The 21,191-nt window shown below is 57.6% G+C and overlaps 1 protein-coding gene across 3 annotated transcripts in view; it reads left to right on the plus strand.

Moving 5' to 3' along the window:
* The window catches only part of Wnt11 (Wnt family member 11), a 20,371-nt gene extending 210 nt beyond the window's left edge, over positions 1 to 20,161 (plus strand). The window contains exons 1-6 of one of the 3 annotated variants that reach the window (XM_015477393.2): positions 1 to 357; positions 3,962 to 4,144; positions 10,272 to 10,507; positions 12,430 to 12,707; positions 15,388 to 15,680; positions 19,385 to 20,161. The exon at positions 1 to 357 is cut by the window's left edge and continues 210 nt beyond it. In XM_015477393.2, the coding sequence (XP_015332879.1) occupies positions 4,062 to 4,144; positions 10,272 to 10,507; positions 12,430 to 12,707; positions 15,388 to 15,680; positions 19,385 to 19,559 (1,065 nt within the window). In that variant the 5' untranslated portion in view covers positions 1 to 357; positions 3,962 to 4,061 and the 3' untranslated portion in view covers positions 19,560 to 20,161. Of the gene's footprint in view, positions 358 to 884; positions 2,174 to 3,961; positions 4,145 to 10,271; positions 10,508 to 12,429; positions 12,708 to 15,387; positions 15,681 to 19,384 lie in introns of those variants that run through there. The other 2 variants (XM_048788039.1, XM_015477394.2) reach the window with 2 other exon arrangements.
* The last annotated feature ends 1,030 nt before the right edge of the window (positions 20,162 to 21,191 follow it).

A 21,191-nucleotide genomic window follows, 5' to 3' on the forward strand; every position in this document is an offset into this window, starting at 1 on the left:
GCGCGCTGACGTGGGCGGATCAAAGCGGCTGCCCGCGCCTTATAAAGCAGTTTGGGGCGGCCGGCGCTGCAGATCGCGCCCGGCGAAGGGAAGAGCTCCAGCGAGCAGATGAGTGCAGGGCCCAGGCGCTGAGCCCAGCGGAAAGCAGCTCGGCTCCGCGCCACGGTTCGTGCTGCACTCAAGCCGATCTCCGTTTGCGGGTATCCTCGGGATTCTTCTTCAGCCGCTCCACAGTGAGGGCGTCCTCGCTGCTCTCTCTGCCGAAGTGCGTTCGGGTCCACTAGGGGCCGCGCTCGCCGCTCGAGACCCATCTGGACAGCGGGGCACGCAGGGCGCGCACGGAGAGCGCCCTGAGAGGTGAGCAGTGGTTGTGGGCAGCCGGCAGACACTCAGCGGGGATCCGCTAAGGCTGGGGGCGCCCGAGTCCGAGGGGACCGCTCTTCTAGCACCCGCCACGACCTCCTTGGGCACCCATTCCCGGGCAAGCACAGCATGTCCTCCGTACCTCTCTTCTGCGGCAGTCCTAGGAATTCCGCTTGCGCAGCGCAGCTTCGGTACCTGACTTGAGAGTGGTTGCGGGATGGGGTGGGCTGCGCAGTTCCTAGGGCCCTCACGGACCTTTCCTGGCCCTGTCCCCCACTCCGGGACTCGACCCCCTCCCTTCTAGTCAGCCCGCTGATGAGGTCATGCCCGAGCCATCCCGGGGATGGGGGACTTGGATCCCTCGGCAAAGGGAGTGTGTGTGCGAGGCGGGAGAGGGTAGCAAAAGGCAGAGAAATTCGGCAGCTCCTACCAAATTGGAGGATGGGGGACGGATGCCTTGTTTTGAGAACTTCCAAAGGCAACAGGGGTAAGGCAAAAACCGAGTTTGTTTACAGACCTGAGTTCCAGGATGGGGGTTGGGGAGGAGGAGAGACCTGACACCTGCCCCGCGGCACATCTGGAGCCACCCCAACATCTGGCTGAGTTCGCTCAGGAGCCTACACCTCCCGCCACAACCCCCATACCCGGCGCTGCGGTGTCTCCCGGTCCCTCATGGACCTAGGGTACGCAAAGTTGAGCTCCAGGGTAGGGATCCCAAGCTCCCCACCCTCCTCTTCCACTTCCAAAACACCGGATCTCCGCGGTGACGCTGCGCAGCGGCCGCAGCTGAGCAGACATATCCCGAAAGACTCGGGACTGGGGTAAAAGCCCGGTGGCGGTTGCTGCCTCGCTACACTTCTCCAGGTAACCTTGAAGCCGTGGCTCACCCGGTCCACTTTGAGGGCTGCACTACCCGAGGCTGGACCCGCCAGTGCGGACCTTCCGTGCAGCGTGGACACTGCCCCTGGTCGCTGCGCTCACTCCGGGCCCAGCACCGGCGTGTCGGGGTAAGGGATGCTATGCAAATCCTCGCCTCCTTAAGCTCAGAGCGTAGGCTGCCCTAGAGGCGAGGTTTCCAAAGTCCTCCACCGCAAGAGACATGACCACCTGTTGTCGGCACTACGCTCACGGTGTCCAGCGTGTGCACAGCCGTGGCGGTCCCCTTCTCCACCTGCTGCAGGTTGGGTAGCTTGGACCTATTCTCCAGGAGGAGGGAGGAAAGGACCTCTGTCTCTGCAGACACTGCACTTTAACGCGAGCGCACTACTACGCGCCTGGCCCCTAACGAGGCTCCGCGCAAGGCCTGAAGCAAGTGGTCAGGACTGACCAAGGCATGTAGATGTCTTATAGAAAGACCGGAACGGAGAGGGGACTCATTCCACACGTCATCTCACCCTCAGACGAGGACACCCGGACCCAGGAAGAGGAGGGGAATTGCCCAAAGTCTCACCGCTGGGGAGACAGTTAATAGATCCCACCTTGAACCCCGGCTTAGCGCCCCCTGGCGGGCCGGGGACTCCGAGAGGCGAGTGCGCTCTGACCCGCAGGGCTTAGGTTGAGGGTGACCCAGCGGCCCGTGTGGCTGTCCTGGAGATTCTTACACGGGACGGGAATATCCATCAGGACCCAGAGGCCCAGGTCAAAAACTTCCTCCACCAGCGACGAGGTGGAGCGCCGGTGGAAACCTGGAACTGTCGGAGCCACTCGGAAAGAGCAGAGAGTTGCTGCAGGCCTAGGTCCCGGTGCACCGTGTGACCTGGGCGGTCTCTCCTCTCCCTAGGAGAGTTGGGCTGGACACTGATCCTCCGCTGTAAGTCTGCGCGCCTTCTTCCTTGTGCAGCCCTTGGACCCTCCCCACCCAGTTATGCTGGGCGCCGTGGGGGAGAGCCCACACTTCAGGGGGCGGAGAGGAGAGACGGTGACTGGAATTTTGATCCCCTCCCCCAATCAGCAGATATTTTTCTCGTTCTGAGGAGTGCGGTAAACTTCCAGGACTAGTAAGACAAAGGATTCGGATGTAGACTAGGTGGAAGGAGGGGTTCAGCTACACCCATAACCCTGCTGTCACCGAGCGCCACTGTGCTGGGCGCTTAGCTGGGGGACTCTGTAGAGGAGGAAAAAAAGCAATTTGGAGTTTTCTCTTTGCCTTCCCCCCCCCCCTTTGCTTGCTTATGGCACACGTGTACTAGCACATACTACACAAGTATACGTAATAATGGAAACCGGCAGAGGGAGGCTCAAAGACTCAAAAGAGGATTGGGAGGTTGAAAAGACCTCAGCAGATGTGTGAAGTTCAGTCCCTTGATTTTACAGAAAGGGAAACTGAGGCTGGAAGTGTTTGAGGCTTTGCCCAAGCTCACCGTGCCAGACGAGAACTCTTTCTCTTCTAGCGACCCCCCACCCCCAGTCGGGCTCCTCCTTTTTCTAACTCTGCAATTCCTTTAGAAAGGAATCCCTTTGTCTCTGCTCCTCGGAGGGGAAAGGGGCTGCTGGGGCTGTGTAGGACTCCAGGCGAACGCCAGGTGTTGGTAAATTTGGGAGAAGCTGGGAAGGCAGTTAATGAGGTGAGAATGAAGAGGGGGAGAAAGCCGCAGAAAGCAGCTCTGCGGATTGTGAGCGGGCGGGGTGGCAGCAGCTGCGCGGACCTGGGACGCCGCCTGGCGGTGTGAGGCAGCATCGTGCCGGCTCGGCGAGCTACCCGGCTCTGCCAAGGCCGCGTGGCCCCGCCTGGAGCCTGGCCACGCACCTCACTCTCTCTTGCCCTCCAAAGTGGATCCACCAAATAGGAACTCGGAGATTCCAGACCCTGATTCATTATTGTTTTATAAAGAACTTTGCCATCCCATTCCTCATCCTCCCCTTCCCAGACAGAAACAGATGGCCCGGAGCAAGCCCCCATTTCCTGACTTCTCACTCGCTTGATCTCACCGGACACCGGTAGACCTGAGAACAGAACACCGAGTACAGACGGCTCACTGGAACAGCCTGTTTCACATCTCGTGGCCTCAGTTTTCTCATCTGTGAGATGGGCTGCCGAGAGGAGCAAAGGCTATCATGTTAGGAGAACGTTCCTTATAAAAAATGAACTGTGCCCAAATCACCCCAGTTTACAGAAGGGTTCAGGAGAATCGCCAAGGTCATAATTAAGCTACTAATCAATAGTTCAGAGATAAGAACCCGGATCCCAGGCCCCGAAGCTGCTGTCTCCAGCCGGGACCCCTCTTGTTTCCGTCCCTGGGTCTGTAGGTCTGTCCAGTTTCTCCCTCTGCCTCTGCAGCTTTCAGCCTCGTTCTCTGAGTCTGTCTCTCCCTCTCGCTGTCACTGCGCCTGGTCTCTCCCAGCGACTCTGGTTCTGTAGCCTCCTGCCCTTCCTGGGCGGCCGGCGCTGCGCTAGGTGGACACGCCCTCGGCCGCGCTCTGGCCGCACCTAATTCGAGCCAGACTCTGGCGGGTCCCGGGGCCGTGCCGGGCGGGAGAGGACTCCGGCCGCGCGCTTGGCCTCCCCGGGTCCGACCCCTCCTTTGTAATTTGAATAAAACGCCTCCCCGTCCGCACGCCGCCTTAACCCGCCGCCTCGCTCTCCTCTCCCCGACTGCAGGCGGCGTGCGCGCAGGACCCGGGGCGGTGGCCGTGCAGGCGGCGGGACTTCGGCGCGGCTTCTGCAGGGTGCGACCCCCGGGCGTGCCCGCGGCGCGACGATGAGGGCGCGGCCGCAGGTCTGCGAGGCTCTGCTCTTCGCCTTGGCACTCCAGACCGGCGTGTGCTATGGCATCAAGTGGCTGTAAGTAGGGACCTCGCCTCCACGCCGACGGGCCCGGGGCGGGAGTTTTGGGCAGGGGAGGGCCTAAAGGGGTCTCCTGGATTGGTCGAGTTTGCCAAGACCCGGGAGTCCAAGATGACTTGGGGGTCGTGAGGAATTCATTCTTCTTTAGCCTCGATTTCCTCCTCTGCAAAATGCCGTCCTTTCCAAGGGCTTTCGCAGCGGGCAGTGGAATTGTCCCGTCCTGGCCCGCTGATGTTTGCGCAAAAGCCACCGAGGTGTCTGTCACACACCTCCGCAAGACATCCTTGTCGAGGGGCTCACTCGCTCAAGGCGGCCAGCTCTAGATCGTCTCCCTTCTCAGGCTGTTGACCCTAGCTGGGGGTTCACAACGACATTCTTGACCTCTCCGCCTAGGTGACCTTGGGGAAGTGTCATTCTACCTCTGAGAGCCTCAGTGTCTTCCTCCCTCAGAGGAGGGGAGACTCAGCTCACTTACATTCCATGGGAAAAGAGGCTCGGGGAGGACCTCTGAGCTGTCAGCGGCTGTGCACATGTGCAGGGGTTCCTTTGGGTATGAATATCAGGGGGCCATAGGAGACGGTCAGGTCTCCTCTCCGTGGGCAGCGCAAGGGACAGAGATGGGTGCGGAGAGAGAAGTGAAACCCGGCCCCTTGCTGGAGGAGCTGCCCTCTGGGTTGGGAGAGATAAGCCCAGGCCGTAAATAACTCCACAAGTGTCCAAGTGTCCTAGAAGAGACCGGTGCTGGGGTGTGGGGGCCCAGAGGTGGGGAAGCCACCTGGTGGGGTCACACACTTGGGACGCTGGGGAGATTTTCCAGGGCTTGCCCCCTTGCCACTGCAGAGCTCCATGCAGATAGTTAGGCAGGGCACAGTGGGGAGGAGAGTATGATGGTGGAGGAGACTCCCAGGGTGGGAAGGTCCAGGACAGGACACAGGTCTGGAGTTGGGGCAGGGGCAGCAGCAGCGAACCATGCAGATAAAACAGCAGGGAACAGATTATGGGGGCTGGGGAGGGGCCCCTAGGAGGGCTTGGGGATTAACTGGAACACAGGGAGATAGTGGCTGGGCCGCCAGCAAACAGTCTGGAGGTCATGGGCCCTGCCCCTTCTGGAACTGAGTTATCAATTAATTGATGACTCAAGAGGGGAGTCCTGTCTTCTGGTGCTTCCTGTTTGTAAGGAGAGGCCTGGGCAGGTGGTCTCCCCTCCCTGGGGCATAGGCTCCTCCCAGCTGCCCCTCATGAACTTTGAGAAACCACCACCTTCCTCTGGCCGTAGGCACCAGGATTCTTCCTGTGGGCAGGAACCCCAGTCATTGAGGGAATCCCCCCTCACCCTCTCCCACTTTACGGATAAGGAAATGAGGTCCTGGGGAAGGGAAGGATTTGCTGAGGGCACAAAGAGCATCAGAGACCTGGAACTGACTGGGCTTAGGTGACATTTGTAGTTCACAGGGAGACACAGGGACGCTGCTAACATCCAGGCCCTATGGTGGCAGGAGTGAAGCTCTGAGAAGTGCGTGATTCACACAGGCCCCCAAGCTGGCATATGGCAGGACAGGTAGCTGGCTCAGCCCGACACCCACGCTATCTGCACTGTGTAGCCCAGGCGCTACCCACTCAGTGTCTGCCTTCAAGAAGCTCCCAGCCTCTTGGTGGGGAGGGACATGTGAAAATGCAAGGTGGGCTGTGAGCTGTCCTGGGAGGGAGCATAGGATCCCAGAGGAGAAGTGTTCAGTTCCACCCAAGGGAGGTAACTGCAGTTGGGCTTGGAAAGACACGGAGGATTCTGATGGGCAGAGATGGAAGGCCAAGCCAGTGTCCCAGATGGAGGAATAGCAGGAGCATAGCAGGAGGCAGGAGCCTGCCTCAGGGAAGCTGGGAGAGACCAGGAACCATGAGCACCTGCTAGTAAGTGCCCCGGATATGGCTCCAAGAGCTGTGGTCATTTAATTCGTGAATGCTCCTATGTGGCAGGTGATAATTTCATCCCTACCATTTTTACAAACAAGGAGATTAAGGTAGAGAGAGGGTAAATAACTCACGCAAGGTCACACAGCTGGTTCAGGGTGTCTGTAGGGAAACCCCAGCACAGTGGTACAGTGGGAGCAGGATGCTGGGGACTCATCCAGGAGGATCAGCTGTCCTGGGGCAATCCTGGGGCAGTGCTGCCCTGGGCTTTGGAAAGTGACTTATAGATGAAAGGGACATTTGACACAGAATCTGAAACCAGATGTGGCTGAGTAACTTGGGACGCTCACCTGGTGGGCTCACCTGCCTGAGCAGGTGGGGTGGTAGTCAGGATGGAAGCACCTGCTTCCTGGAGACCCTCCTATAACTTACCTCTCAAGTCAAGTGCTTGGAGATCCCCAGATCAGCAAGTATTGGGGGGAGGTCTGGGCACCCACCCCTTTGGTTGTCTGGGTGAGGGAGGGCTGAGGGTGGTCCCATTACCTGTGGGATTGCCCCATGAGAAGACAGGCCTGTGCTGCCCTGAGCCTGCCACTCACACAGGGGTGGGGCCTCTTAAGGAAGAGTCCCAAGAAACTCTAGAAGGGCCATAGCTGCTGCAAAGTGAAGTGGAAGGAGGGAGTCTCAGCTTGGGCTCATTCTACCAACGTAGCCCCAGGCAACCCTTCAGCCTCTCAGAGCCTCAGCTCCCCAGCTCTGCCATGCAGGGGGAGGAGCCCCCGCCTGGCCCTGGGAGGCCTGGGTTCCAGCTCGGTCTGTACGATCGGCTGTGCACAGGCTGGGCAAACCCTGCCCTTCTCTGGGCCTCAGTTTTCCCACTTGCACCCTGGGAACTGGCACTGCCCTTTAGCTTTTCGATTGTCAAATCTGATGGAGGCTGTTGGGGCTTCCTTGCAGGATGGGACACAGAGGGGTCAGTACGTGTGGGGCCAGGGCAGGGAGCTTCTGAGGTCTAAGAGGTCTCCTCTAGGTAGGGCTCCATCTGCAAGTTCCAGGCCTTCACCACCCTTAGTTACCACAGGTACACAGTGGAGGAAGGGAGCTGGCCTGGTCCCTCTTGACTGTGAATCCCTGGGACAAATTCTTAGGAGGAATAGGAGGACTCTTGCCATGTGGCCTGGGGGCTTCTTCCTGGGCTGGCAGCTGCAGTCCCCTGCCTGGTGTGGCTGGAGAAGGAGGAGCATTTCTGATGAGCCCGGTTCCTAAACCTAGGGCCTAACTGAGGAGTCTTGCTTGTCACAGATGGAAGAGTTCTCCAAGCCCACCCAGGGGGCTAGACAGAAGCCCAGCTCTTGCTCCACCCTCCCTGCCTGTGAGCATCAGAATGAGGTGTAGTCCAGGAAAGCCCAAGGTGCTGGGCAGGTGGGTTAGAGTCCCCAGCTCCTCAGACTCCATCGCTTTCCCACCCCTGGGTCAACAGATCCACAGAGGCAGAACCACTGGGTCAAAATTTGTGGTCCCCTAATGTCCACCCAAAGCCCTACCCAAGGTCCTTCTTATCCTGAGGATGCCTCTGCCACTGACTGTTGACCTCATCCCATCTCTCCATGGGGGAAGCAGGAACTTCCAGGCCACATTCTGGGTGTGCTGGTGGGGACCCTTCTGAGGCCTCATGAACCCAGAGCTGTGACCGAAGCATCTGATAAAGAATGGACTGCAGAATGGCAGAGACCCTGGGGCTCTCGAAGCCTGACCGTAGGTCTTTGGCTAAGATCTCATCATATGGCCTGCCCCTGTGCCTGGGCAAGAGGGATGGAGGTCCTTCTTGCAAGGTGGACTTACCTTGGGAAGGTGAAGGTAGGGCTGCTGACAACCTCAGGAAGACCACTCAGTGATAGGCTGGGCGGGGTGGGCACTGGGGAAACTGGAGGAAGCTGGGCAGATGCCTTGTCCCTGCAGGAGGCGGAGGGGGAAGGACCACCCAGGCGCAGAGATGAGCTGGTGTAGCAGAAAGGAGAGGGAGTACATGGCTCAGGCGATGGGGGAGAGGTGAAGCCATTTGCCCAGCTTGTGTCACCCTAAAATGTCCCCGCCATCAGAGCCTGTGTCAGTCCTGGGCATAGAACACTATGGATGTGTTCTATGGGGCTGGGAGAAGGGTAGCAACATGCAGGGTCACGTGGTAGGTGGTGACTGAGCCAGAGTTTGAACCAAGCCTCTGTCAGAGCCAGTCCCAGCAGACCCCTGAATCCTGAGTGAGAGAAGCCTGCTGCCCACCGCCACCCCTGTAGAACCCTGGCACAGGCCTCCGGGTGAACTCTCTGTTCCCTCCTGTCCTTTCTTCCACCCTCTCCCCCACGCCCCACCCCTAGATAAACCAAAATGTTTCCAATTAGGGGTCTGCGGAGGGAGGCAAGCCTGGGGAGACTTCCACACAGTGACTCCCCCGCCTCCTGCCTTAGTCCTTGATTACCTCCCCAAGGGGGATTTAGTTAGAAACGGTCATTACCACTAATTACCAGAGGACTGCGGGCCTCCTCTGCTATGGAGTCTGCTGCCTCCCCCTGGTGCTTCCAGGGGTGAAGCCTCCCCCGCAGACTGTGGCCAGCTGCTCCTGTCCCAGCCAGTGGGTCCCTGGGGCCTCCCTCATAGGACCTTGCTCACTGCTAGCTGCGGAGGCTCTTGCTTGATGACTTCATAGATGGAAGTTAAGACCCAAAGTGGCTGCCAGGGTCCTCAGGGCCCCAGGCAATGAGCATCAGATCCTGGGAGCTCAGAGCTCCCCTCCTTTGGAGCTGTGGCACCCAGCACTCAGGCACTGCCTGCACTGAGACAGGATCAGCCCTCACCCCACTTCTTGGCTGGAGCAGGAGCCCAGGGAATGGACGGCAGCCCACGCTGCATGAGCTCGCACTGTGCGCCTGCCATTAGGCCACATGTTTGATTTGCTGTCACTCATGCAATCCTTCCCATTTTAAAACTGAGAAAACAGGCTCAAGGTAAAGGAACAAACTGGCAAGAGCAGGAGCAGGGAGGCTCGGGCCAGCTGTGCAGAGCAGGGCGCCCAGGAAGGAGGCCCACGCATCCCTGAGGGCCTGGGCCTGCTGGGGAGGGAAGACGGGACTCACAGGGGGATGCCGGGAAGCTCCACCACTGGCTGGGCCTCTGTCCTCATATGTGATAATCTGGTCCAGGATGACCCCTGAGCCAAGGAGTGAGAGCTCTGTTCACTGGGAAACGGACAGCCGACACTGGGAGGAGCTGGAGGGGCTATGAACAACCAAGAGCCCACAGAGGCGTTGGCGTTGGCGTGCGCAGTCAGAGCCCTCCCAGTCAGGGCTTTGGGGGTTTAGACAACAGGCACCCCAAGAAGGCGAGGCCTAGGCAGCCTGGAACTGGTCCAGTTAGGTCAGGAAGCCCTGTCTGACAAGGCTCTGTGGACCACTGGTGCTGACGCTGCTGTCCAAACACATCAACATGTCCCTGCTCATGGCTTGGGGCCACTCTGCGCCTTTGATCTTGCCTCTTCCTCTGCCTGGAAGTCTTCCCTCCTCGTCCAAGCGCATTCTCTCATTCTGTAGGGCTCTGGAATCCTGTTAGCCGCCTGCACCCCCACCCCAACATCCTCGTGGACAGCTTGCTGATTTTATCTGGGGAAAGGGTCCAAATCTTTTGCCTGGCTACAGGCCTCTCGACATAGCAAATGGGTTCAGTAATTAAATGAAAAGATAAAGAGCTCCTAACTCATCCTGGGCATATAGTAAATGCTCAATTAATAGTATATGTAATTATTATGATTATAATAATCTAGCAGTTAGCACAGTTTTTGGCACATGTGCTGAATGAATGTTGAGTAAAGAGAAATCATTCACAGCTGCGTGAGAACTCCGGATGGCAAGGGATGAGAGGGCTTTGTGAGGTGCAAACCCTTTTAGTGCTGGTACAATTGTCATGTGGCTCAGGTGGGTTGGGGTTGTGATCCTATGTTATGGTTAGGGCTTTAGGTCCAGAGGTGGCAAACGATGTGCCCAAGGTCACACCGAGTGGGAGGGGGAACTGCTGCTCCATCCGTGGCTCTTTACCTCTGGTTTTCCTGGCTCCCTCCAAGAAAAGCTCCAGTCACTGAGGGGAAAGCTGAGCTGGCAGGGCCAGCAGCGGCAACAGGGCCCCTCACAGCCCTGTCTTTCTTCCTTGGGTCGTTTTCGGCGGTGTGCAGGGCGCTGTCCAAGACACCGGCCGCCCTGGCGCTGAACCAGACGCAGCACTGCAAGCAGCTGGAGGGCCTGGTGTCTGCACAGGTCCAGCTGTGCCGCAGCAACCTGGAGCTCATGCATACCATCGTGCGCGCCGCCCGCGAGGTCACCAAGGCCTGCCGCAGGGCCTTCGCCGACATGCGCTGGAACTGTTCCTCCATTGAGCTCGCCCCCAACTACCTGCTTGACCTGGAGAGAGGTAGGGCGGGGGCTGCCGACAGCACGCGGGGGTGGGGTGGGGGGTGGGGGGGATATGAGTGAATTCAGGCGTGAATCTAGGTGTGTTTGGATAGGTGGGTGGATTCACGGATGGGTGGATTCACAGGCTCGTGGATGGATGAGTGGATCAGTGGATGACGGACCGGCACGGACGCAGGCACGGCTGGGCAGGCCGATGGGTGCATGAGTCATTCATAGGTACGGGCATTCAGGCGTGAGCCAGCGAGTGAGTGAACACTGGCGAGTGACACGCCAATGCAGGGAGCCTGAGACTTTACAGGTACACACGCACCCCTCAGCATGGACGGAGGAAGCAGGAGGCTCACAGCATGCCCCAAGGTCGTTCCCATGGTCCTGAAGGTCAGCCAGGGACTATATCAGTGAGGAGGCCCTAGAGCCCACCCTCAGGTAGCAGGTGTGCCCCAGGCAATCCTAGACCAGCTGATGGAAAATTTTTTTGTGGGGGTGAGGAGTACTGGGGATTGAATTTAACCACTGAGCCACATCCCCCCCACCCTTTTTTTGTATTTTTTTTTGAGACAGGGCCTCACTGAGTTGCTTAGGGCCTCACTAAGTTGCTGAGGCTGGCTTTGAACCTCCTGATCCTCCTGCCTCAGCCTCCCAAGCTGCTGGAATTACAGGCCTGCACCCAGGTGCCAGGCTCAGCTGATGGAAATTGAGGGTCTTGCAGGTGCATGTGGGGGTTAGGGACAGGACATCTGTGAAGCAGGCTTCCTGGAGGAGGCGGGTGTTGGGGACCTGGCTATGACAGAGAGACTTTTGACAGACAGAAACGCCCAAGTGGGTCTTATCTCTCCACTGTGTGATAATAACTCCCCTTGTGGATCCTAAGCAGTGACAGCTCCTGTTTGTGTAGCACTCGATGCGGCCTCCTTCCTTCCTCCCCAGTTATCTGGAGGCCAGCACGGGCCTGCCGGGGGTATATCTCTATACTCTGCGGCTAAGGAAACTGAGGCTCCCGAAGGGGAAGTGCCTGCCAGTTAAGAGATGGAGCAGGGCTCGGACCCGGGGGACAGTGTCCAGCCAAGGCGCCTTGCCTCTGCCCGGATTAGTTTCCTGGGCTGCTGTGACGGTGTGCTACAGACTGGCTGGCTTCAAACAACCAAAATGTACCCTCTCCCAGTTCCGGAGCCTGGAAGTCTGAAATGGAGTCCTTGGCAGGGTCTGCTTCCTCTGCGGGCCCCTGGGAAAGCCCCTTCCTTGCCTGTTCCCAGCTTCTGGTGGCTGCAGGCATCCCTGCAGCTGCAGCATGACAGTCCCCATCTGCCACGTTCTTCAGCGCTTCCTCCCGGGCGCAGAGGGGGCTGTGGGCCACCACACCTCATAGGAAGGAGTCCCCTCCTGGCATTCTCCCTGTGTGTCATGGATCCCAAATCCCCTCTCCTCTAAGGGCACCGGCCACTGATTCAAGGTCTTTGATGTGGTCCGACTTCATCTTAGCTCGGTGCCATCTGCAAAGACCCTATTTCTAAATAAGGTCACACAGGTGCTAGGAGGCAGGACTTGAACATGTCCTTTTTTGGGGACGTGATTCAACCTGCAGCAGGCTCTCTGCGCACTCACCTGTCCCATCAGGCTCTGAGTGCCTTGAGGATCTCAGGGCCTGGCCTTTGCTTCTCTAGAGCGAAGGGGTCCTGGTAGGATGTGAGTGGGGTGAGCTGTGGGTGTGCAGGGACTGAGGGGAGCGCGCCAGCCAGCTGGGGGACACCTGTGGGATAAGACTGACAGACTGATGGCCTTAGTGCCATCCTCCATCTACACCACCCTGTCCCTGTCTGACCCCTCAGTGGGGTGGGGGTGATGCAGGAGGGTCTCAGACCTGGGTCCGGTTCTATCCCTGGACCACCTGCCCCAAGTGACCTTGCACTTCTCACCCCACAGGGACCCGGGAGTCGGCCTTCGTGTATGCGCTGTCGGCGGCCGCCATCAGCCACGCCATCGCCCGGGCCTGCACCTCTGGCGACCTGCCCGGCTGCTCCTGCGGCCCCGTCCCAGGTGAGCCACCCGGGCCTGGGAACCGCTGGGGAGGATGTGCGGACAACCTCAGCTACGGGCTCCTCATGGGAGCCAAGTTTTCCGATGCTCCTATGAAGGTGAAAAAAACAGGATCCCAAGCCAATAAACTGATGCGTCTACACAACAGTGAAGTGGGGAGACAGGTAACCACCCACCCCCGGATGGTGTGCTTGTGCCATTGGCCAGAGAAGGCCGTCGGTGTGCCCCTGGAGGGGGGCGGGGGACGGGCCCTGACTGCCCACACCTGACGCACCTGCAACCTCCCTCAGCTCTTCCCTCTCCAGCCAGCTGCTTGGGGCTTGGCTGGTCCCTCCTCCCCAGGTCCACCGGATCTGGCTTGTCCCAGCAGAAGGAGCCCTGAGCTGGGAGTCACGAGCTCTGAATGGCTGAGGTGATGCTGGACAGTCACTTCCTCTCTGGCCTCAATTGTTCCCATCTATAAAATGGTGCGTGGGTGCTCAGCCCCTCTGTGCCTTGCTCCACAGCCCTGGGAGGGACCAGGAACCATGGAAACTTAGGCTAAGGAGTCATCTCCTTGGATTGGACAGGGAGCCCCAGCCAAGCCGACCCCAGCCTCTAAAACACACCCCAACATCTATCATCATCAATTTTTCATTAGTTCCTCATCTAATAGCACAAAAAATAGCACAAGTGAACCAACGGACCTTTTTAGTTTCAAAAAAATTAAAACAAACAAGCACATTTCACACCAATCCATGGTCCAAACCCTGCGACAGATGCTTGATTTTCTTTCCTCTGGTCCGTAAACCACTCGGGGCAGCAGCTGTTCTCCCCTTTGTACAGATGGGAAGAGGCCCCAGACGGGCAGCGGCTCCTCAGCCAGAGTCATGTACAGATGGTGTCTCACATGCCCCTTAGCCCCGCGGTTCAGAGATGCCAGGTGAGGCAGAAAGAATCTACCTAGGTGGCCCAGCCAAGGACACAAGGCGCAATGGAGCCCAAGTTTGTGGGACTCCATGACCAGAGGCTTCAGTGCCTCTCAAAGGTCTCCCTCATGTGAGGTTTCTAGAATGTACAGGCCATCCTTGCCCAATCTGGGAAACTGAGGCCAAATCCCAGAGCTTGTATGGGAGTCTGTGTCCTGCCTCCCAGCTCTGCTGACCTGCACCTATCCATGGAGACCCCACCCCAGGGCCAGCCCCAGGCCTCCTGCCACCCGGTCATAGTACCCCCAACCCCTCCCTGCCAGTGCAGTGAATGACATTGTAAATGCCACAGGTTGGCACTGGCACGGGGTGGCCGAGTCTGCCTTACCTTCTGAGGACTCCAGGCCGAAGCCTGCTGTGCTGTTTAACCCCGTGCCCTCCTCAGGTTCTGCTCAGCAAATTCCAGATTTTACATCCAAAATGGACTCCCTCAGTCCCCACATTCTGCCACTCATGAGGGAGAAGGAGCTCTAGGAACTTGAAACAGCTCCCTCCCTAGCTACTGAGTGATTTTAGGCAATTCCATGCCCACTTGGTGCCTTAGTTTCCCCATCTCTCCGATGCAGGGGGTGAGCACAGGTGACTAATGACCCTTGTAGATCTTTGCACAGGGCAGGTAGGAGGCCAGGCCCAGGTAGGGGTTTGAGTCCTGTGAAAATAAAAGGGGGTTAAAAAGCTGAATAAAAAGGCCCTTAGCCAAGCATGGTGGCACATATCTGTGATCCTAGTGGCTTAGGAGGCTGAGGCAGGAGGATCACGAGTTCAAAGCCAGCCTCAGCAACTTAGTGAGGCCCTAAGCAACTCAGTGACACCCTGTCCCTAAATAAAATATAAAAAAGGGCTGGGGATGTGGCTCAGTGATTGAGTGCCCCTGAGTTCAATCCCTGGTACCACACACACACACACACACACATAGGCCCTTAGATGGCACCAAACTCCTGCCCCTCAAACACAAATGGGGAAACTGAGGCCCAGGGAGAAGGTGGGGCTGCATTGAGCCTGAAGCCAGGTCTAGAGTCTACCTGAGCCTCCAGGCCCAAGCCTCCCACTTTCCACAGGGTTGTTATTTTCAAAATTCACAAACCCTTTATTACCTATCACCTCCCTGAATCCCAGAGCACTCTGCAAGGTAGAAATGGCGTTCCTGCTTTGCATGGAAAAAGACAGAGTAGTGACGCTGAGGGGTGCCATGCTTGCTAAGGGTCTTCCGGGCAGAAGCACTGGCAGTGGAGAGCCACGGCTGGCCCAGGGCTGATGGGGAGGAGGTGCCCCAGCACTCGCCCTGCCTCTTCTCCCTCCCTCTCTTCCTCGCCATCCCTCCCCAACTCCCTTCCTTCCATTCTTTCTTTTTTATCCTCCCCCTCCCGAGCAAGCATTTAGCAAGCCCAAGTTTTGTGGGAGAGAAAAGGCATGGAACAATTAAAGCCCACAGCTTTTGGAATCACCCTCAAACCTGGGTTCAAATCCCAGCTTCATGATTTTTCTATCTGTGCAAACTTGGGCATGAACCTTCACCTCTCCGAGCCTTCATTGCCTCTTTAAAGTGGGGGAGATAATGGTACCTCCTAGATGGGCTGTGATGGTGATTCACCTGTATCATGTGTTAGAATGCTTGGTATACAGTAGGTGCTTAATAAGTGGCATCTGTTGTCCCTGCAAATGCTACTCTTTTCCTGCCCCTCCCAGCTGTCCTCCTACCTCTGGGTTGGACCACAACTCACAGACCTCCAAGCTTTAGAGCCGAACAGTCCATCCTTGGAGGCCATTGGGCATGAGTCTCGTGAGAATGCCCAGCCACATGCTGGGGGGGCAAGGGTCCTGGGCAGGCCAGGGAGGGGGCTCCGGCCGCCCAGCCCGACGTCCCCCCTGTCTGCAGGCTCTACGCGCCTCTTTGGAAACGAAGTGTAAGTGCCATGGGGTGTCTGGCTCCTGCTCCATCCGCACCTGCTGGAAGGGGCTGCAGGAGCTGCGGGACGTGGCCGCTGACCTCAAGACCCGCTACCTGTCAGCCACCAAGGTAGTTCACCGACCCATGGGCACCCGCAAGCACCTGGTGCCCAAGGACCTGGATATCCGGCCTGTGAAGGACTCAGAACTCGTCTATCTGCAGAGCTCGCCCGACTTCTGCATGAAGAACGAGAAGGTGGGCTCCCACGGCACACAGGACAGGTAAGGGCAGGTCACCCCGCGGTCACTGCACTCGGCTTGGGTCACACACGGTGGGGCTCCACTGGCACCTGGGGAGTGGAGCCCCTGCCCAGCAGAGGGGGAGGCCCCAGGAATGCTGAGTGGAGATGAGAGATCCAAGGGTCGCTGCAGCACTTCTGGGAGGGCCGGAAGTGGGCAGTGGAGGCTGGCATGAGACCCCCGGCCGCCTCTCCCCTAGATGGCCAGAGACAATGACTGAGAGAGGAGAAAGGCTTTCCAACAGAAAAACAGGTGCTCAATAAATGTTTGTCAAGTAATCTGGTGAAGGATAAGGGATGTGATCAGCTGAGAGGCACCAGGGAGGTGGGCACAGGGGTCAGCTGGGCCACCCAACCAGTCTGGGGAACTGGGGGACAGTGTGGTCTGCCTGCCTTCTATAGAGGGATGACCCTGTGCCCCATGACATGTGCAAGCCCTCCCCCAGTCCCATCTTCTCCCATGTCCTCCCAGTTTTAGAGCTGGGGCTGGGGTCCCCCATAGCTGGTCAATCACAGCTGCCACAGGGAGCTCAGGACAGGAGAGAGGGAGGGGCCGGGGTGGCTGAAGACCTGCTGTGAGACAGGACTGGTGAGGATCCAGGTGAGCACCTTGTGGAGAGAAAGCTAGTCTTGAGCTACAGGGACAGAAAGAGCTCCCGGGTCAGGCCAGGGCAGCAGGCTCTGTGAGGAGGCCCAGGTCCCATATGTCTGGGAAGCTCTCCTTGGCCATGCACAAGGCACAAGGACATATTGACGGGCCTGAGGAAGCCCCAGTGAAGGACTGGATTAAGGCAGTGTTTCCCAGAGGTGCTTGGCTGGGGAACTCTTTTATTAAGGAGCCCCTAATAGCATTCCACAAAACTGGTGTTCAGCGGGTTTAGAGGAATATTGAACTGAGAGCGGGTGTCTGGGAACGCGTCTGGCACATAGTTGGTGCCCAGCCAGCATCTGCTTCCTCCGCGGCCCACGTTCCTGTCTCCAGGAGGGGGGTGGCTTGGGGGCTCTGTCCCCACAGGCCAGGGCAGCAGGCTCTGTGAGGAGGCCCAGGCCCCATCTGGAGGCCAGATTGAGGGGTTGGGCTGAGTGGAGATGAAATGGGTCAGGCCAGGGAGACAGGAAGGAGCGAGAGTCTGGGCTGAGGCTGCAGGGCGGGTGTGAGGGGGCAAGGAGAGGGAGGAAGGTTCTAGAACACAGAGGGGCTAAACAAAGTCCACTGAAGACCCCAGAGTGAAGAGAGGGTCTCCTTGGACCTGTGAGTGGCTTTGTGTGGGTTGCGAAAGGCCACAGCTTCCTAGCTGGATGAGCCTGGCGCCTGTACTGATCTGAGGTTCAGGCTCATCTTCCTGAACCAGATGGAGCTCCAGTCTCACTTCCCAGCATCTCCTCTGTGCTGGGCTGACAGTCTCTCTCCTTTCTGCCCCTCTCCCACCACTGTTGGGAGGCCCACGGACCAGCACCATGCCTGCTCTCTTAGCACACTGGCTTGCAGGCATTCCCCCATGGCCCTCGCAGGCCCTGGTGCTGGTTGGCTTTTGCTGTAGTAACAAACAGTCCCCAGTGTCTCTGTGCCAACAGGCTTAGCATCTCAGGTCATCTGTGGTTCACCTACCTGGGAAGTGGGGAGAGTCCTCAGGTGTCCAGGAGCAAGGGGATCTCAGAGGGGCCCTGACCTGGCCTGGGCTTCTAGAAGACTTCTTGGAGGAGGAGGTGTGGTTAGGGGCTGGGGCCTTGGGAGCAGGGGCTGCATGACCAGGCCTTGGTGGCAGTGCGGCCTGTGCACTCTGGAGCCAGCTCCCTTGTGGAGAATGCCTTGCAGCTCCTCATATCTGAGCTGGGGAAACTGAGGCCTCACCTGCTGCCAGCATTCCAAACCACAGCCCTCTCATGATTCTTTCAGAGGCCTGCACCCAGAAACCTGCCCTCCCCCCACAGCCTGTGCCACCACTCCCAGGCGTCCCCGAGGATCTTCCCCAGCCCCACAGCACCACCTTCCCAACTCCCACTCCCAGGCACAATTTCATGTCAACAGTCAAGGAATAAAAAGAAACCCTGTCCCCTTCCTATTCCAGAGGGTAGAGTGGTTAACCAGAGACCTGCTGGATAGGGATAAGGGGACTTATGGGTGTTGAGTGACTAAATAAGGGTTAAGTGACTTAAATCACACAGCCAGTGAAGAGCAGAGCTGGTATTGGAACCCAGGTCTGCCTGGCTCTAAGGCATGTGATCTTCCAGGCATGAAGATCACATGCCTGCCTCCTGCCCCCAGCTCCATATTTGAGTCACCTGCTGACTCTCCAGGGTGTCCCCTCCCGCAAGCCCTCTCTCACTCCAAGGCCCTGCCCCGTTCAGGCCAGCATCCTCCTGGCCTTCCTGCCTCCAGCCCTACCCTTCTACCTGTTCTCTCACTATTCTGACACATGCTTTTTGCTTTTGCCTGGGCTGCTCCCTCTATCCAACACCCTTCCCCTCCTCTGCCGGTTAGATGCCTGCTCATCTCATGTGGGTTAGCTTAGATGACCCTCCTGTCTCCTGAACTCTTGCAGAGCCTGTGCTCAACCTGTGGGACCTTGGGCAAGTCCCCTCTTCATACTCTGCTGTAGTTTCCTCATCCATAAAGATGAGGATTGGTTAGCTGGATACAGTGACGCACATCTGGAATCCCAGTGACTTGGGAGGCTGAGGCAGGAGGATCACAAGTTAGCAAGACCCTATCTCAACATAAAATTAAATATAAAAGGGGATGTAGCTCAGTGATAGAGTGCCCCTGGGTTCAATCCCCAGCACCATGGAGCACCCAGGAGAGATGAGATGCCTCAGTCATCTCTAGGGCTTGCCACCTTGGGCATTCTGGGATGCCTCTGTCCACATGGCTGTGGGAGCCTTTTGTTTCTGCCTGGTGCCCAGATTCCTGCTGCTCTGTTCCCATAAAATATTCCCTCTCCAGCCTCAGCCTGGCTAGAGGAGACCATCTGAACAGATGTCTCTTGACTAGATGGAGCTGATAGCAGCAGAAGGGTGTGTGCACTTCAGAGGAAACTTTGGTGGCTCCTCATCCTACAGTAATGAGCCATGGGTCTTAGGGGAGAGACATGAGCAGTGGCTCTGGTGCCAGAAAGAACCTAAGCCCTGCTTGTCCATAGACCCAAGTGGGAGTCCTAGGCCTCTGCCCTTTGGTGAGCCTGTGTTCTCTGGATAATGGGGGCAACAGCATCCTCCAACCAAGGACATTGCAGGCCTCCAGAAAGTTAAAATTCTGGAGGGACACGGCTGACACCTAGGAGTTGAGTGCCAGCAGCCTCTCTCCCTCCACAGTGTGCCAAACTCACTTCACCTCTCCTCCAAGGCCATTTTAGGTGTTTCAGAATTTGTCCTGAGATTCTGAAAGTAAATTTGACTTTCACATCTATTATAATATATTTCAATGTGAAGTTAGGACAATTGGACTGGTGCGGGGAGCCTTTCGGTATTTAGAAGTAGAAGAAACAGAGACACCTCCCAGGAAACAAAACAGCCCCATCATTTTGGTAATGGAAATAGAGGGGATTAGACATACCCTAGGCAAGAGGATTACTTCAAATTCCCCAGAGATCAAGAGGGGCTGAGAACCGCGGCCTTGGGGAGGCTTGCAGGTGGGGCCCTGGGGGCGACCCACGGAGCACTCACTGACCTCGTGTTCCCACCCCCCAGGCAGTGCAACAAGACGTCCAACGGCAGTGACAGCTGCGACCTCATGTGCTGTGGCCGTGGCTACAACCCCTACACGGACCGCGTGGTAGAGCGGTGCCGCTGCAAGTATCACTGGTGCTGCTACGTCACCTGCCACAGCTGCGAGCGCACCGTGGAGCGCTACGTCTGCAAGTGAGGCCACGCCCTCGCCCAGCAGGAGCGCGGACTCCTCGGGACCCTCAGCCGGGCGGGGCCTGGAGGCACCCCCTGGACTTTTCCCATGCGAATTCCAGATGCCAGGCGCGGGAGGCGGCTTGTGTTTTGCCTCCACTTGGAAGCCACCAGGAACAGAAGGCCTGGTCACTCTGGAAGGAGGGCCGAGACATCAAAGGAACCGACAAGATTAAAAATAACCTGGCAGCCCCAGGCCCTGGAGTGTCGCGCTGCCTTCCAGACTGGTCCAAGCAGCCAGGGTAAGAGGCTGGTGAGACTGTGTGGACTTGACCTTTCGGGGCCACGAAGATCAGCCTTTGGGAATGTTCTGCGGGGCCCTCGGCCCACCACATGGAACCACTAGATTGGGTTGTAAATGTTTTTCGGGTTTTTTTTTTTTCTTCTTCCTCCTTTGGGATGTGGGAGCTACAGAAATATTTATAAAACATAGCTTTTTCTTTGGGGTGGCTCACCTCAGTTCCTCTTTATATATTTTATATATAAATATATATATATATATATATAATGATTATATTTTAAACAAGCTTTTTTAAACAGCTGTATGGAATAAATGCTGAGCGAGCCACAGCCCGCCCCTGCAGTTTCTGGCCTCCTCAAGTGATCCTGGGGCTGGCGGGGAGGACTCTCCGGTTTCCAGGCAAGGCGGTGTCGGATTGATGTCCCAGCTCCCCCTTGTTCCCCCCACACTCGGCCCTGGCCCCAGTTTCCCTCTAGGATCTCTTGGTCAAGGGCGGGGACAGACGTCTTGAAACATAAACCCAGCTGGCAGCTCTTTGTTCCTCAGGGACACACACGCAGGCGCACAGCCCGATCCTCCATGTGGTCCGACCTGCTAAGCCAGCTGTAAGAGAAAACTCCACCAGGGAGCTGCGGACCTCAGGGAAGTGGCAGACCTGGTTCCGCTAGCCCAAGTGGGTTTTCTGTGTGATCCTGGGGAAGAGCCCTACCTCAGTTTCCCCACTTGTAAAACAGGACTGGTGGTGATCAAGCTTGGAGGTTGGGAAAGGGCCCATCCCTGGGCCTGGACCAGGCTGGTGGACATGATGAGGGGGGCTGGGTTCCCATTCCGTTTTGGCAGTGGAGCCAACAGGATTTGTTCTCTTTTTCATGGGGGAGAGGGCTGGGAAGGAGGTCCAAGGAGGAGGTTCAAGAAGGACTGCCAGGGGAGGGGTGGGAGCATTTGGAAGGACAGAGGGGTCAATTGCAAGGCAGAGGTGGAGAGAGGAGAGGACTGGGACTCAGATTTGGACACATGGGGATGGAGATGTCAGTTAGGTTCCATGTGGAAATTCTGAGGAGTTGGGTAGACACTGGGGCCTGGAGTTCTGGGAAGAGGCCAGTGCTGGAGGCACATTTGGGTGTCATCTGTAAGGGACTGGGTGGGCTAGGGAAGCCTGGGAACCAGGCCCAGGCCTGGGGTGCTTCTGGGACAGAGAGGTAGAGAAGGAATAGGGGCAGAGATAGAACAGCCAGGGAGGTGGCAGGAAACAGGTGGGGGTCCTGACAGGGTCCCCAGGGGAGCAGGATGGCTGTGGGCATATAGCTTTCTGTCTAGCATCATTTCCTGCATGTGGGCAGAACTGAGAAGCAAGTA

The sequence above is a fragment of the Marmota marmota genome, unplaced genomic scaffold, assembly GCF_001458135.2.
Source record: "Marmota marmota marmota unplaced genomic scaffold, marMar, whole genome shotgun sequence".
In the NCBI taxonomy this organism is placed as follows: domain Eukaryota; kingdom Metazoa; phylum Chordata; class Mammalia; order Rodentia; family Sciuridae; genus Marmota; species Marmota marmota.